This window comes from Chiloscyllium punctatum, chromosome 24 (assembly GCF_047496795.1).
Source record: "Chiloscyllium punctatum isolate Juve2018m chromosome 24, sChiPun1.3, whole genome shotgun sequence".
NCBI classification, from domain to species: domain Eukaryota; kingdom Metazoa; phylum Chordata; class Chondrichthyes; order Orectolobiformes; family Hemiscylliidae; genus Chiloscyllium; species Chiloscyllium punctatum.
The window spans coordinates 56,640,492-56,656,783 of record NC_092762.1 but is presented as its reverse complement, the minus strand read 5'-3'; the positions used below and the strand labels follow the sequence as shown (position 1 = coordinate 56,656,783).

At 42.7% G+C, this 16,292-nt stretch overlaps 1 protein-coding gene across 2 annotated transcripts in view; it reads right to left on the bottom strand.

The window, feature by feature from the left end:
• Window positions 1–690: 690 nt before the first annotated feature.
• tnfaip8l1 (tumor necrosis factor, alpha-induced protein 8-like 1) overlaps window positions 691–16,292 on the bottom strand; it is a 70,784-nt gene continuing 55,182 nt past the window's right edge. For both annotated transcript variants that reach the window (XM_072593867.1, XM_072593866.1), the window contains exon 2: window positions 691–5,543. In XM_072593867.1, the coding sequence (XP_072449968.1) occupies window positions 4,978–5,538 (561 nt within the window). In that variant the 5' untranslated portion in view covers window positions 5,539–5,543 and the 3' untranslated portion in view covers window positions 691–4,977. The remainder of the gene's footprint in view (window positions 5,544–16,292) is intronic.

Below are 16,292 nucleotides of genomic sequence, written 5' to 3'. Positions count from 1 at the left end.
CATCATTACCAGATCTGGACTGGAGAGAGTGACTTTGACCTCTCCGTGACTGGGAGGGGAGGGTTGGGAAGTAGAAACAGCTAACTTCATGAACTCACCAGCTGAAGCACAGTCAGCTGTCAGCCAAGCACACAGCTATAATTGGTAGCTCTGTGATCAGCAGTCTGAATACAGACAATGTAGTGAAGAGGCAAGGACATCACAGAGCCAAGAGTCAACAAATCCTTTTGCAACGAGCTGTACAATGTGAGGCCAACTGACAGCATGGCCTTTCAATCCTCCACCTTGAAGCTTTGTTAGGCCTCAGCAACGTGGAGTTGGGGGGGGCGGGGGCGGGGAGGGTGGGTGGAAGGAGTGAAAGAGTGTTCTGTATCACCTGTTAAACTCCCACTAAGCCAACAGCTCTGTTGGAGAAGATTGGCTCCCAGCTGTGGGAATGTGCAGAAGTACGTTCCTGATCGATACGATCCATGAAAAAATAGTATCATCACACATCTACAAACAGAAGGCAGAGAGGAAGGAAATCGGAGATCAGTGGCTCCTGCCTTCAGGCTTGATATAAGCAGCAAAACCCTGTCGGAGGTCATCACCAATCCGGCCAAGTCTGCTGTGGGGTTGGTCATCAGACCAGTACTGCACCCATTCCAGGGACTCTAACAGCCCACGATACAATCATGTACGTACAAGAAAGGATTTGATTTGATTTATTATTGTCAAGTGTACAGAGGTACAGTGAAAAGTGGTATCTTATGTACTCTACAGGCTGACTGTACTATACATGTGCACCAGGGTAACAGAGGATGTTCCAGCTGCTGGGAAGGTGCAGAGAGGGGGAAAACCTGCCTCATCACCTTGGACAAGATGTTACAATGCACATTCTCCCTGCATTGGGATTTAGGAAGGGATCCACAACTGGACTACTACAGAGGCATCAGTTTTAATCAACAGGTCGGAAATAAAGGTTTTCCAATTAAATCTGACGTTAGATAAGGATTTACTCTCCTCCTGTCTTGTGCTTGTTTTGTATCGACACCTTTGCTGAGCCTACCAAATAGGATGTGTGTGTAAGAGATGTGATGATCCTAGGCAGAAGGGTTCAGGTCAGTATCTCCCTGTGCACGAACCATATCATTGTGATTTGCTCAGATTCACTGTCAGCTCATCCAGATCAGAGCACAGTAATTTGCAAATGAGCTGACAGAATCTTTTGTCACCTTCACCTTCAGCTCAGAATACCTGAAGGTGCTGTGAATATGGATCAGAGGGACTGGGGAGGAGATCAGTATCTCGGAGTTTATAGCTCAAATGAATGCTGGGAGTGAGACAGAAATGCTCCAGTCTCCCTGCGAGGAAGAAGCTAGTCTTCAGCTGCTCTTGGTGCCTCTGTTTTCACTTGATCGGGAGGTCGAAAATTCACACAGACACAATATACAAAACCATCAAGTAAAGCTGATAAATATATAACACATTGCCCTCAACGCGATGACCATCCTTGTGTGTGGCTGTGTCAAACTCTGCGTAGATTCCTGCTATGTAAGCACCAACATGGCATTGTGTTCTGAGTCCTGTCTGAGCTCAATGTAGTGAAGGTTGGTTCTGGACACATTACTGTAGGATTTAGATAAGGCATTGCATTTCTAGAAACAATTGTGCTAAAAACAACTTTGATCACAACGCAATGCACATTTGATATATTTAATGCTCTTGGGGCCAAAGCAATCTTTTCTGTTAATTCTGGACGAAACAATCGTTTCTGATCGTTCCCTGAGCAAGTTTTACTCATCAAGCAGAATGCCTCATCTCTCCAAATTTTCTACAAGAAGCACAATGTTTCTAGCTGGTAGTGAGAGGGACCTCCCTCTCAGATGCTTCAGACACAATTGTTCAGTCCTTGGAGTATGGGAGTTAGAAAGTCATTTGAGGCTGTCCAGAACTTTGGTGAGGCCTCTTCTGGTCATCCAGCTATAGGAAGGATAGTATTAAGCTGGAGGGGTTTTAGAAGAGATTTACCAGGATGTTGCTGGGTATGGAAAGCTTGAGTTAGAAACAAAGGCTGGAACTGTTTTACTGGAGCATAGGAAGTTGAGAAGCAACCTTATAGTAGTTTCTAAAATAATGAGGGGTATAGAGTTACTGGTAGTTGTCTTTTCCTTAGGATGGGGGACACGTTTTTAAGATGAGAGGACAGAGATTTCAAAAAGACATGGGGGATTTCTTTTACACAGAGGGTGATTCATGCATGGAATGAACTTCCTGACGAAGTGGTGGGTGCAGGTATAATTACAACATTAAAAAATATTTGGATAGATACATGAATAGGAAAGGTTTGGAGAAATATGCGTCTGGAGCAGGCAGGTGGGACGAGTTCAGTTTGGGTCTGTTTCCGTGCTGTATGACTTTATGACTCTATGATTTGAAGTGTTAGAAACTCGGGATGTTGCCCTGGAGACAGCTGAAGAGGAGACTGTTACACCCCACCTTATGGTTTGCACACTTCCCAAAGAGCAATTGGAAAAAGATGTTTTTTTGGCAAACTTCATCCTGAACAGCTCTGTAATGCAGGACGGTTCCCAGGGATGCAAGTCAAGACAAACATCAGTTATTACTCAAAGCCCATCAACTCCGTTAAAGACTTGTTTTGGGATTGCTTCCAGTGGCAGGAGCTGCTCAAGACTGTATGTTGCAGACCAGCACAGCTCCAGGTCCAGGACTCCCTACTGAGCAAAGCACTAAACGGTGCTTTGGCAGCACAGTGGCACAGTGGTTAGCACTGCTGCCTCATAGTGCCAGAGACCCGGGTTCAATTCCTGCCTCAGACGACTGTCTGTGTGGGGTTTGCACATTCTCCCTATGTCTGTGTGGTTTTCCTCCGGGTGCTCCGGTTTCCTCCCACAGTCCAAAGATGTGCAGGTCAGGTGAATTGGCCATGCTAAATTGCCTGTAGTGTTAGGTAAGGGGTAAATGTAGGGGTATGGGTGGGTTGTGCTTCGGCAGGTTGGTGTGGACTTGTTGGGCCGAAGGGCCTGTATCCACACTGTAAGGAATCTAATCTAATCTAAACCTTAACACATCCAGTCTTTGCAATGGATGTAAACAGAGTCTGACTGCTATTGTATACGGAGAGGCTGGAAGCAGTGCAAAATCCCTTGGGCCATGTGAACCAGAGAATGTTGAATGCAATGTAATTGCAATCTGCACTGTAAGCTGATTGAGGGGTTGTAATTTACTGCGTACCATGTTTAACCTAGTATTTCATTGAGAATTCTCACATTTGCATTGTACTGTAAAACACATCTACTAATTTAATGAATAAGATATATTTTTGAAACAAAATAAAACTGATGTGGCTTAGTACAACCCTGATGCTGAAATGGTCTCTTTTTGTAACGTGCCCAGATAGCAAGTGTTGCCACAATAATCAAATCCTGTGGCCAGTGCTCAGCTCAAACTTGTCCTGGTCAATATCTATACTCACTTTCTCAGATGGGCCACTGCTGGTGGTACTGGTTGAAATTTATCCCTCTCTCAAGGCAGTTGAAATACTTCTGATGCTAGTTAAGTGTTCGATTAACTCTACAAACAACATGTGGCTCAGTAAACGTGAACATAGATTTAGCAACAGTGCTGTTAGGGAAGTGAGAGTTAGTAGCTGAATAAGAGAAGAGAGTTGAAGGAAATTTGACCATTTTTTTGTCTGTGAACTTAATACAAATAAGTAAAGCAGAGAAGTGATAGAAATATAGATTAGAACCACAGCATTTAAGTCATTTCACATTAGAACAGGTTTGAAAACCAATACAGTGTCCTTCCCCACCCCCCAAAAAAAAGACTTCAACGATTCAAAATGGGTCAGAGTACAGAAAGCTGATGGGAAATCATTCACAAACAGATCCAGAAGCTTGTGTCTCAAAGCCTAAAGAAAAGCCCACATGCATCATAGCTGGCATCGTTCCATTTCAAATATACACGGTATATACAGTAATCGCCTGACACTGGTGGTAGAAGATCAACTGTACAAGACTGGAACAGCAACAGTAAACCAACTTAACTTTGGATTAAATTAATGGCTTCAGGCTAAAACCACAGTCTTACTCAGAGTTGGTATTTTTATATGCCTGAGGCTGAGGTTTGTAATTGTAAGACCGTTCTGGTGGCTCACAGTGGCTGGAAGTGCCTGACTGACTTGGCTTGCACTCTTCCTTGGCCATGTCCATCCTGATTTTTATCCCTTCCTCCCTCAAAGGCACTGACACTTGCTGAAGGGAATCACACCCCACCGTGTATCTCAATCATGCACCTGAGCCCAAGTAAGGGAAGTGGTTTGGTTGCAGGAACAGGACAGTCAAATTGAATCTCCCCTTCACAGAGTTTTGAGCCAGGTTTATTGGATAGCCAATCTGGAAACCCAACTGAATGCTCACTCACCAACCTTCTTGCACTCTACCTCCCTAGGACAAGCAAGACACATCTGATCTCACTTACCCATTTTGTGACCAACAACAGCCGGTTTGTCTAAGAATAGTGACTGATGGATTTGATTGTATTTGAAACAAAACTATTTGGGTCAACACAGCTGCTGTAAATCATCCATCCATCAATTGAACTGAAAATGATGTGCAATGCAAAAGCTACTTCCCTCACAAGGCCACACTTATTTCCAATTGCTTGGGCAAAAGGGCTTGGCTTTAAAAGCACCCATTTAAGGAAGACCTCTGTATTTCTTGCAGAGCCTGAGTGTATAATAATGTGCAATCAGGCTTAGGAATTAGGTAGACTACAGTTCAATGCCCTAATTATTAAATGGATCCCTGTAGAAAGATACTTCAGCATCAAATTGTGGTTAGGGTACTTTGCCATCAGTATGAAAAAAGGAATCTCATCAAAACAAACGTTTTTTGCCGCGCATTTTTGTTTTCAAAAAAATCCCTCCACCTCACAGTGCACCCACACAGTCAGTCATTCTCGCAAATGTCCCAGTCAAATGTTGCCATCTTCCAGCATTTTGTTGACCCCTTCACAAAGCTTCTGCACATGTGCGCGGTAGGGCTCTGTGGGGCCGTACAGTGTCGCCAGGAATTCACAGTCCGCAAAATGGTTAAAGATGTGGTCAATGCGCCCGTGGGACTTGGATGTTAGGTGTCGTTTGATGGCCTGGTGCAGCAACTCCCTGCATTCATTCAGGATGTTCGCAAGAACACGCCTGTCGAACGTGAAGTCAATTTGGTGGAAGCTGACGGCTGTCATAGCCAACTGATGGACCTTCTTGCGGAACTTGTCCACCAACACCAGCTCGTCTGCATTGAACTGGTTGTTCCTGTAGAGAACTCCGAGTTTAACCACCACCTTTATGAGGTTTTTGATGACCTTCTGGGCTTCCTTTTTGTTTCGCGTGTATTCCTTGGTCACATAGTAAAGTTCATCCAGGACCTCACTGCTCGTGTCGTCGATGAAGATGTTGACCATGCTTTTGGACGCCATCTTGCCCAGAAGTTTCTTCTGTGCCTGCATGGCCAGGCTTTTAGTATTGAAGACATCCATCGTCTCTGGGGAAGGAAAGCAAAGCACAATTCCACATGAGAGGACCTCAGCACCAAATCCTAAGCCAGGACTAAAATACCCCCACCACCCACCAGCTCCTGGACCAGTTTTACTTGAATTGTTGAAAACTAAAGCTCAGAAACTGGGCATTTGTGTCATTATATCCTTGCTAGCCAAGTAACCATCCAGTATCATCCCACTTTTCAATGCCTGGACTGTTGAATTGTAGATTTTGGGACTTCAATTGCCTACTCAAATGCCTTTTAAATAAAAGTGTCTATCTCAGTGAGTTTCACATTCCTCTGGGTGACAAAGATTTCCCATCAAATCCCTGTGAAGCCTCCACTTCTTACCTTAAATATTTCTCCTTGCAATCCAGGGCAATAGGATTTTCCTACTCACTATCTGGAGCCTTCATTTTTATAAACATCACTGAGCTCTCCTCTTAGTTTCTGTTGCTATAAAGAAGAGAACCTCAACATACCCATTTTTTTCTTTGTAACTGAAATTCTCTAGTCCAGGTAAAAGTACAAATTCCTGCAATGTGGTGACCAGACTAGCGAAGGAGTAGCGCTCCAAAAGCTGGTACTCCCAAAAACACCTGTTGGACTATAAACTGGTGTTGCGTGATTTTTTTTAACGTTGTCCATCCCAGTCGAACACCAGCATCTCCACATCATTCACATAGTTAGGCTGTGGCCTGTCAAACAGTTTAGAATGTACTGGCATAACGTCCCAGCTTTTATATTCTATTCCACAGTGAGTAAAGGCAAGAATCTGCTTGCCTGCTTGATCACTTTATTACTTTTTGTCTCCTGAAAGTGCAATTTTGTGTTTGACCTTGGATACAGCCATTTTATTAGTGTCACTCAAGTAGCTTGCATGTAAGAATGACCTTACACAGTTATTGCTGGAAGACTATTCAACTACATAAGGGGGCCACAGTTGATCTTTTCCCTATCCAATTTCTTTTCCCTCAATTCCACCACTAAACAATCCTGTGGAGTATGAAGGTCAACTGTTTTAAGTCACTGGTCTTACTGAGATTGACAGGTAAAGGTTTAAATAATAAAGACATTTTTCATAGAGTCACAGAGATGTACAGCATGGAAACAGACCCTTCGGTCCAACCTGTCCATGCCGACCAGACATCCCAACCCAATCTAGTCCCACCTGCCAGAAACCGGCCCATATTCCTCCAAACCCTTCCTATTCATATACCCATCCAAATGCCTCTTAAATGTTGCAATTGTACCAGCCTCCACCACATCCTCTGGCAGCTCATTCCATACACGAACCACCCTTTGCGTGAAAAAGTTGCCTCTTTTACATCTTTCCCCTCTCACTCTAAACCTATGCCCTTGAGTTCTGGACTCCCCGACTCCAGGGGAAGAGACTTTGTCTATTTACCCTATTCATGCCCCTTATAATTTTGTAAACCTCTGTAAGGTCACCCCTCAGCTTCCGACGCTCCAGGGAAAACAGCCCCAGCCTGTTCAGCCTCTCCCTATAGCTCAGATCCTCCAACTCTGGCAACATCCTTGTACATCTTTTCTGAACCCTTTCAAGTTTCACTACATCTTTCCAATAGGAAGGAGACCAGAATTGCACACAATATTCAAACAGTGGCCTAACCAATGTCCTGTACAGCCGCAACATGACCTCCCAACTCCTGTACTCAATACTCTGACCAATTAAGGAAAGCATACCAAACGCCTTCTTCACTATCCTATCTACCTGCGACTCCACTTTCAAGGAGCTGTGAACCTGTACTCCAAGGTCTCTTTGTTCAGCAACACTCCCGAGGACCTTACCATTAAGTGTATAAGTCCTGCTAAGATTTGCTTTCCCAAAATGCAGCACCTCTCATTTATCGAAATTAAACTCCATTTGCCACTTCTCAGCCCATTGGCCCATCTGATACAGATCCTGTTGTAATCTGAGGTATCCCTCTTCGCTGTCCACTACACCTCCAATCTTGGTGTCATCTGCAAACTTACTAACTGTACCTCTTATGCTCGCATCCAAATCATTTATGTAAATTACAACAAGTAGAGGGCCCAGCACTGATCCTTGTGGCACTCCACTGGTCACAGGCCTCCAGTCTGAAAAACAACCCTCCACCACCACCCTCTGTCTTCTACCTTTGAGCCAGTTCTGTATCCAAATGGCTAGTTCTCCCTGTATTCCATGAGATCTAACCTTGCTTATCAGTCTCCCATGGGCAACCTTGTTGAACGCCTTACTGAAGTCCACATAGATCACATCTACTACTCTGCCCTCAATCTTCTTTGTTACTTCAAAAACTTTTGTTTTGATATTTCAAGAGTTCAATTTTTCCTGCATTTTTAGGTTGGTACAGTTATCGACTGAACCAAAGTAGAGTAAGATAGAGTCAAAAACAGAAACAGAAGTTGCTGGAAAAGCTCAGCAGATCAGGGAGCAATTGTGAAAAGAAATCAAAGTTAACATTTCAGGTCCGGTGACCCTTCCTCAGAACCCTTCACAATGAAGGGTTAACTCAGATTTCTCTCCACAGATGCTGCTAGACCTGCTGAACTTTTCCAGCAATTTCTTTTTTTTTTGTTTCTGATTTACAGCAGCAGCAGTTCTTTTGCTTTTTCTTTAGGATAGAAACAAAGACAGCTTGTTAAATTGACCGCAACAGCACAATATTACTAAGTTCAAACTAAGTTCAGTGTTGGAACATCCCAATAATAGTTACATGTAGAAATACAGTATTACTCAGTTACAAGCCTTATAATGCTGTTCTATTATTCATACAGGACTAGGAATTAATTGTATTGGGAATATCTATCACCAGGAGTCTTATTTCCTTGTCGCACTGCAGTCACGTGCTGACTAAATATGTCAGCTGATCAATATCAGTCACATGGACAGCAGCAAGATATAGAATCAGTGAAGCCCCAGCAGTGTGTGTAAAGTCTGATTATTTGTAACTGATGGGAACCAGAAGACAGAACAGGCTTGTTCAAAGACTTTGCAAATGCCTGCTTGTGAAATGACTGATTCAGAGCCAGAATTTTTCCAAGATGTTTGCATCAGCCCTTATACATGCTTCACAGATGGCGTGCAGTGCCTGCCAAAGATTGTTTGGCAGATTTTGGAGGGCCCCTTCCCAAATATCCACTACCCTTCCTCTCAGCTGGAAACAAACAGGCAGGTTACTGGGCACAAGCTTCGCTATTTTTCTGCATTGTTGAGAATCACTATTACTCGTAAATAAGGTTCTGCGATTGGCAGTTAGTGTACACCACAGTACAAACAGGCCTGTCCTGACAGGCCAACCAGTGAAGACAAGGCTTAGGTTTGTTACAAAGATCACGAGCAGAACATCGAGAGCACAACAGAAAAAATTCTGCCCAGTGTGTTCTCATGGGAAGATCTAGCTGAATTTATGTTGTCCATAGATTCAGTACACATTGCTGTTCCAATTAAGCATGACTGATTCAGGACTGTCTAAAGTATAAACAAGAGTGAAATAGGAGTTGATGGGAAGGGTGAGGACAGTAACAAATTAAAAATACTATACATGAATACACAAAGCATTAGAAATAAGATGGATGAGCTTGAGGCTCTTTTGGAAATTGGCAGCTACGAAATTGTGGGGATAACTGAGACGTGGCTTCAAGTGGACAGGGCCTGGGAAATGAATATTCAAGGCTACACGTGCTATCGTAAGGACAGAGGGGGTGGGGTGGCCATGTTGGTAAGTCCCTTGCGCGGGGGGACCTAGAATCAGGGGATGTAGAGTCAGTGTGGATAGAGCTGAGAAATACTAAGGGTAAAAAGACCCTCTTGGGAGTCATCTACAGGCCCCCAAACAGTAGTCTGGATGTCGGATGTAAGTTGAATCAGGAGCTGAAATTGGCCTGTCGCAAAGATGTTACTACAGTTGTTATGGGGGATTTCAACATGCAGGTAGACTGGGAGAATCAGGATGGTATTGGACCTCAAGAAAGAGACTTTGTGGAGTGCCTCAGAGATGGATTCTTAGAACAGCTGGTGCTGGAGCCGACCAGGAATAAGGCAATTCTGGATCTGGTATTGTGCAATGAACCAGAATTGGTCAGGGACCTCGAAGTGAAGGAACCATTGGGAAGTAGTGACCATAATACATTAAGCTTCAATCTGCAATTTCAGAGGGAGAGGGTACAGTCAGAAGTGACAATATTTCTGTTGAATAAAGGGAACTATGGAGCTATGAGGGAGGAGCTGGCCAAAGTTCAGTGGTGTAATACCTTAGCAGGGATGACAGTGGAGGAACAATGGTGGATATTTCTGAGTATAATGCAGAAGTTGCAGGATCAGTTCATTCCAAAAAGGAAGAAAGACCCTAGGAGGGGGCATGGGTGGCCGTGGCTGATGAGGGAAGTTAAGAAACACAAAGTTAAAAGAGAAAAAGTATGACATAGCAAAGATAAGTGGGGAAATGGAGGACTGGGAAGCTTTTAAAGAACAAAAGAGGATTACTAAGAAGGAAATACGCAGAGAAAAAATGAGGCATGAAGGTAAACTGGCCAACAATATAAAGGAGGATAGCAAAAGTTTTTTTAGATATGTAAAAGGCAAAAAAATGGTTAAGACTAAAATTGGGCCCTTGAAGACAGCTACAGGGGAATATATTACGGAGAACAAAGAAATGGCATAAGAATTGAATTGGTACTTCAGATCTGTGTTCACTGGGGAAGATACAAGCAATCTCCCTGAAGGACCTGAACTTAAGGGAATTTATATTTGCCAGGATTTGGTGTTGGAGAGACTGTTAGATCTGAAGGTTGATAAGCCCCCGGGGCCTGATGGTCTACATCCCAGGGTACTGAAGGAGGTGGCTCAGGAAATCGTGGATGCATTGGTGATTATTTTCCAGAGTTCGATAGATTCGGGATCAGTTCCTGCAGATTGGAGGGTAGCTAATGTTGTACCACTTTTTAAGAAAGGTAGGAGAGAGAAAGCAGGAAATTATAGACCAGTTAGTCTGACCTCAGTGGTGGGAAAGATGCTGGAGTCTATTATAAAGGATGAAATTACGACACATCTGGATAGTCGTAACAGGATTGGTCAGAGTCAGCATGGATTTATGAAGGGGAAATCATGCTTGACTAATCTTCTGGAATTTTTTGAGGATGTAACTCTGAAGATGGATGAGGGAGATCCAGTAGATGTAATGTACCTGGACTTTCAGAAAGCTTTTGATAAAGTCCCACATAGGAGGTTAGTGAGTAAAATTAGAGCACATGGTATTGGGGGCAAAGTACTAACTTGGATTGAAAATTGTTGGCTGATAGGAAACAAAGAGTAGTGATAAACGGCTCCATTTCAGAATGGCAGGCAGTGACCAGTGGAGTATCACAGGGATCAGTACTGGGATCGCAGCTTTTCACAATATATATGTTAATGATATAGAAGATGGTATTAGTAATAACATTAGCAAATTTGCTGATGATACTAATCTGGGTGGCAGGGTGAAATGTGATGAGGATGTTAGGAGATTACAGGGTGACCTGGACAAGTTAGGTGAGTGGTCAGATGCATGGCAGATGCAGTTTAATGTGGATAAATGTATGGTTATCCACTTTGGTGGTAAGAACAGGAAGGCAGATTACTACCTAAATGGAATCAATTTAGGTAAAGGGGCAGTACAGAGAGATCTGGGTGTGCTTGGACACCAGTCAATGAAGGTAAGCATGCAGGTACAGCAGGTAGTGAAGAAGGCTAATAGCACGCTGGCCTTCATAACAAAAGGGATTGAGTATAGAAGCAAAGAGGTGTTTCTGCAGCTGTACAGGGCCCTGGTGAGACCACACCTGGAGTACTGTGTGCAGTTCTGGTCTCCAAATTTGAGGAAAGACATCCTGGCTATTGAGGGAGTGCAGCGTAGGATAACGAGGTCAATTCCTGGAATGGCGCGATTACGTTACACTGAAAGACTGGAGTGACTGGGCTTTGTATACCCTTGAGTTTAGAAGGCTGAGAGGAATTGAGACATATAAGATTATTAAAGGATTGGACACTCTGGTGGCAGGAAACATGTTTCCGCTGATGGGCGAGTGCCGAACCAGAGGGCACAGCTTAAAAATATGGGGTAGACCATTTAGGACAGAGATGAGGAGAAACATCTTCACCCAGAGAGTGGTGGCTGTGTGGAATGCTCTGCCCCAGAGGGCAGTGGAGGCCCAGTCTCTGGAATCATTTAAGAAAGAGTTGGATAGAGCTCTCAAGGATAGTGGAATCAAGGGTTATGGAGATAAGGCAGGAACAGGATACTGATTAAGGATGATCAGCCATGATCGTATTGAATGGTGGTGCAGGCTCGAAGGGCAGAATGGCCTACTCCTGCACCTATTGTCTATTGTCTATTGTCATAAACCCTAGGTCTGAACCGCTAGAGGTTCAGGAACAGCTTCCCCCTGGCCATTAATAGACGAACAAATGGACTCTGAAGCCTCAAGTAATGCTGAACTTGCTAACATTGATCTTGCCTGGTACACGCCCCATGCAGTGTAACCTGTGTGCAGTGTAATCTCAAAATTGCTTTGATCTGTACATCCTTACTGTGTGACCTTCCTGTACTGCTCACAAACAAAGCTTTTCACTGTACTTTGGTCCACGTGACAATAAATAAATCAATTCAATAAATCAACTGGCACAGCCTTAACGGTGCAGAAAATGATAGAGAATGGCTTCTGCCTGCCTGCTGGTGGCAAGGTCAACCAAATATCGGCTCTCCCAATGGTCCATTGGGCAAACTGAGCTGGTCAACTGAAAGACCCAGTGCCATGTTAGGTGACTTTAATTAGGTTAATATTAGCCTGATTTCAGGAAGCTTCACTTCCTGCTCCTGACCACAATTCAGCAACACCAACTACAACAGACAATGAGTATGTTCTTTCAGATCAACATAAACCTCCACGTATTGGAAATCAAATAAGAGCAGAACGTATAAGCAGCACACAGTCGGTCAGAGAGTAGGCAAATGAACATTTCAATTTGAAGCTGTCGTTGCCCTGACCTGAGGACTGGCACTTCTGCCTGAGCCAGAAGTCCGAGAGTTTAAATCCCAGTCCAGACTCAAACACAAAATCTAGCCTCCAGCCTCCAGTGCAGTTTATCCCCCCTGATGAATATAAAAGATCCCAAGGTAAAACAAAAAAAAACTTCATACAGTAACCTGGTCAAGATTTATCCTTAACCAACCCCACGAAAGAAACTTAACCTGGTCATTAGTTACTTCACTTCTGTTTACAGCAGCTTCCTGTGTGCAGACTGGTTGCTATGGTTCCCAAATTATGTCAGTCACTATATACCAAACTGGATGTTCTGAGATTGTGAAGGAAGCTAATTAAATGCACGTTTATCCTTTCGTGCCTTTTCTTTCATCAGAATTATCTATATGTGTATTTTTTAATGCTGGTCTCTATGGCTGCATTCAAAAGGAGAACATTATATTCTTCCAGTTTCCTGGCAACAATCTTTCACCAAACACTACCACCAAAGTCACATGATCTGGCCATTTAACTTCCTGATGGGTGTAAATCAGCAGCCGAATTTGCCTATATATCAATGCTTATACTTTCTGCAGCTTGAATGAGAAGACTGCACTGAATGGTCTGCCAAATGCTTATTAGTCACAATCCAAAGGTACCACTGGGGCACATCCGATTGCCAATCTAATCCCAATCCCAAAGCCACAGGGCACAGTTTGGCAGAATATATAGAATATATGAATTATTTTGCTCACTTGGACAGTGACTCTTGCTATTTTAGCTCCTGGGCCACCCACTGCCTTCCTTTAATTTTGGTCAAGGTGTCACTCAGGCACTGAGAGAGTCAACATTGGCAGGTCATTTTCACACTGGACAGGTGGTGAAAGGCAGCACTACCATGTCTAATGTCCTCAATTAACATGCATTCTCTAGTAGGAGAAATAAAGACAGCAGTGGGTTTTTCTTCAACCCAACAGACAGTACAGAGGGGTTTCCAACTTTCCAAAATCATCTTGGAATCTCTTGTGCAGTATATGAGGATCTTGTCAGCAGTCTACAAAACACGGGTGAGATACAGGGGAAGAGTAAGAGGGTTCTGTATCATCATGACCATGATCCATAACGGAGATCACCAATGGCCATACTAAACTTTTAATTGCAGTATGCATTTTCTTAACAAAGAGAAGACACAGCCAAAAATTAACTGCGAATGTAAAATCAGTGGCTGTTTGGAGCGGAAGTCTGGAATGTCACACCTATACAGAGTCAGGGGAAATTCAAACAGAAAGAATAAAGTGAAGATCTTACAAAAGGCTGACTACTCAATCCCCTCTTACAGGAGGACACCTTCTGCATACATGTTTCTATCTTACCTTCTAGGGATATACATAATATTGGGGTTAAAAGCAAGCTGTTAGTGTGGGGTACTAGTGTGATGCCCTAGTGTGTGGACTAGTGTTCTGTGAAGGTTACAATTTGAGAAGACCTGCTAAACACCCCTGCACTGCAGGAAATGAGAGGAATATTCTCCTTGCTCTAAATGCTACCAACCAACTGCTGTCAAAAAGAAGCAAGCCAAAAGCATTCCAATCAACCAAAGCTACTGTTCAACTGCCAATGTCAATGCAATGAATAATATCCACTGCATGAATGACCATGAGAAAAAAAGCTTTTGAAAAAAAGCTTTCTTCTGTCTCACGTTTTAGCCCTAATCTATGTGTATATATGTTGCATTACTATTTCATGTTTAGTAACTGATAAATTCACTCCTTTGTTAACTCAAGAAAATCTGGTAAAATTGGCTCCTTTTAAAATATAAAATCATTTGGTCTGGGAGAAATGTGAGAAGATCCTTTGTAAATTGCCCTTTTGCAACAAACAGAGAATGAATGAATAAAGAAAAGGAACCAATTCATCTTTTCTCTCCCAGAAGCGCAATGATTGGGTATCCATTCTGGAATCATATCAAATTATGGAAATTTGTTCAGGGCATGGTCATAACAGTATAGATTAGGATATTAATCCATTGACCCCAGGCCCAATTGTTTAGCTCACTCACTTTGCCAATGTTTCCTGGTTTCATTTCTGTAAAACCACGGAAATTCACAACAACATAAAAAACCATTTTGTTACTGCCCGCTGTTTGCCAAAGCAATCTGACATTGAACCCAACACCTGAATCTCTCCATGGTCTCCTACATTTATGATGACACCAAATAGACCTCACAACCCTCACCTCATTGTCTTTGTTTGTAGGCCTTTCTGTTGAGATTTACTTATTCATTTGTTCTTGTAACGTCTTTCCAATCAGGACTATTTATACCATCTAACAGTTTTTATTATGCAGTACAAAAATTTAAAAAAAAACACAAAATGTTCCACTTTGCAGATTTGTTGCAAGATGATTAATCTGAAATGCCAGTTCTGTTGCTTTCTCTCTGACCCATCAGGTTTTCCATATTTTTCACCTTCATTTCAGATTTTCAGCACCCATAACGTTTTGCAACTTTTTAAAGTTATCATAAAGCAATTACAATCATTTGACCACCAATTACCTCTCAGAGATTGGGGGCCGATATATTCTGTGTCTCCTCCCTTTTTCCCCAAAACATATGAAGTTGTTTACTTATTCTCAAGCCCTGATAAAAATCAGCAACAGTAACTTTTCTTTTTTGTAAAACCAAATACAATGATTGACCTACTATGCATTTCAACTGTTTCTATTAGTAATTAACTGAAAGCTGGCCTACAGATGTAAAAGAAAAAACTCAGAGCGAACAAGATTCAGTCTAGGAAAAATGTAAAAGGACGCTGGAGTACTGCAGTCAGTCATTTGGTTCATGTTAGCAAAGACAAGCATGGCCTCCGAAGAGTCCAGGAACAGTTAGGATTGAGATATGATGTGGCGCTGAGGAAAATTCCCTGGAGTGAGGATGTGAGGAGCAATTTGATCAAGAAGTTAAAGTTAACAAAAGGGAATGTGTAAAGCAAATGGGGAATAATTCCTGTCCTTGCCTTTTTGTAGAAAGATTAGCAAGTACAGATCAAAGTCAGTTGCACCATTTGAAATAAGGGACAGAAATTGTTTTTGTGTCGCCGTAGTCTTCCCAGAACATAGGGGCTGTTCTCTCAGAGAGAAAAGCGACTGGTGGTGATTTAACTTTAGGGCCAACAGACCTCAGGCGAGGGATGAGGTTGAGGAGATTCCTTTATAGTAACCTCAAACCAGTGATGGAAACTGAACCCACACTGTTGGCATTATATGGCTCTGTAAATCACTGATCTAGCCAACTGAGCTAAACCGGTTCCCAGGGACAGAAATACTCACCCAGCAAATAAAGAGACAGGCAAGTGGAATTCAAAGGTTAAAATGCTTCATCACTTGTAAAAATGATGAATCAGAATAAGGTTAATTGACCAATTCCTACTATGACACCACTAAAGTATGTATTTGAGGATGTTTTGGGAAATTAAGAGATGTGAGAGAGGGTACGAGTGGAAGAGGATGTGATCTACTTCACAGCACTAGCAAACTCCAAGAGGGAGAAATTCCAGTCATTTCTGGTTTGGATTCAGTGGCAGTTTTGTTTCTCACAAAAGTTACATTGTAGAAATTTGATGCTGTGTCATTTGATCAATGAAAGATAACCACAATACAAATATAGTCAGTACTTTTACTGAAGAATACAACAGTTCGCTAGCATGGCAGATTTAGCTGAGGGAAGATGGGAGTTATTGTTGCTGATT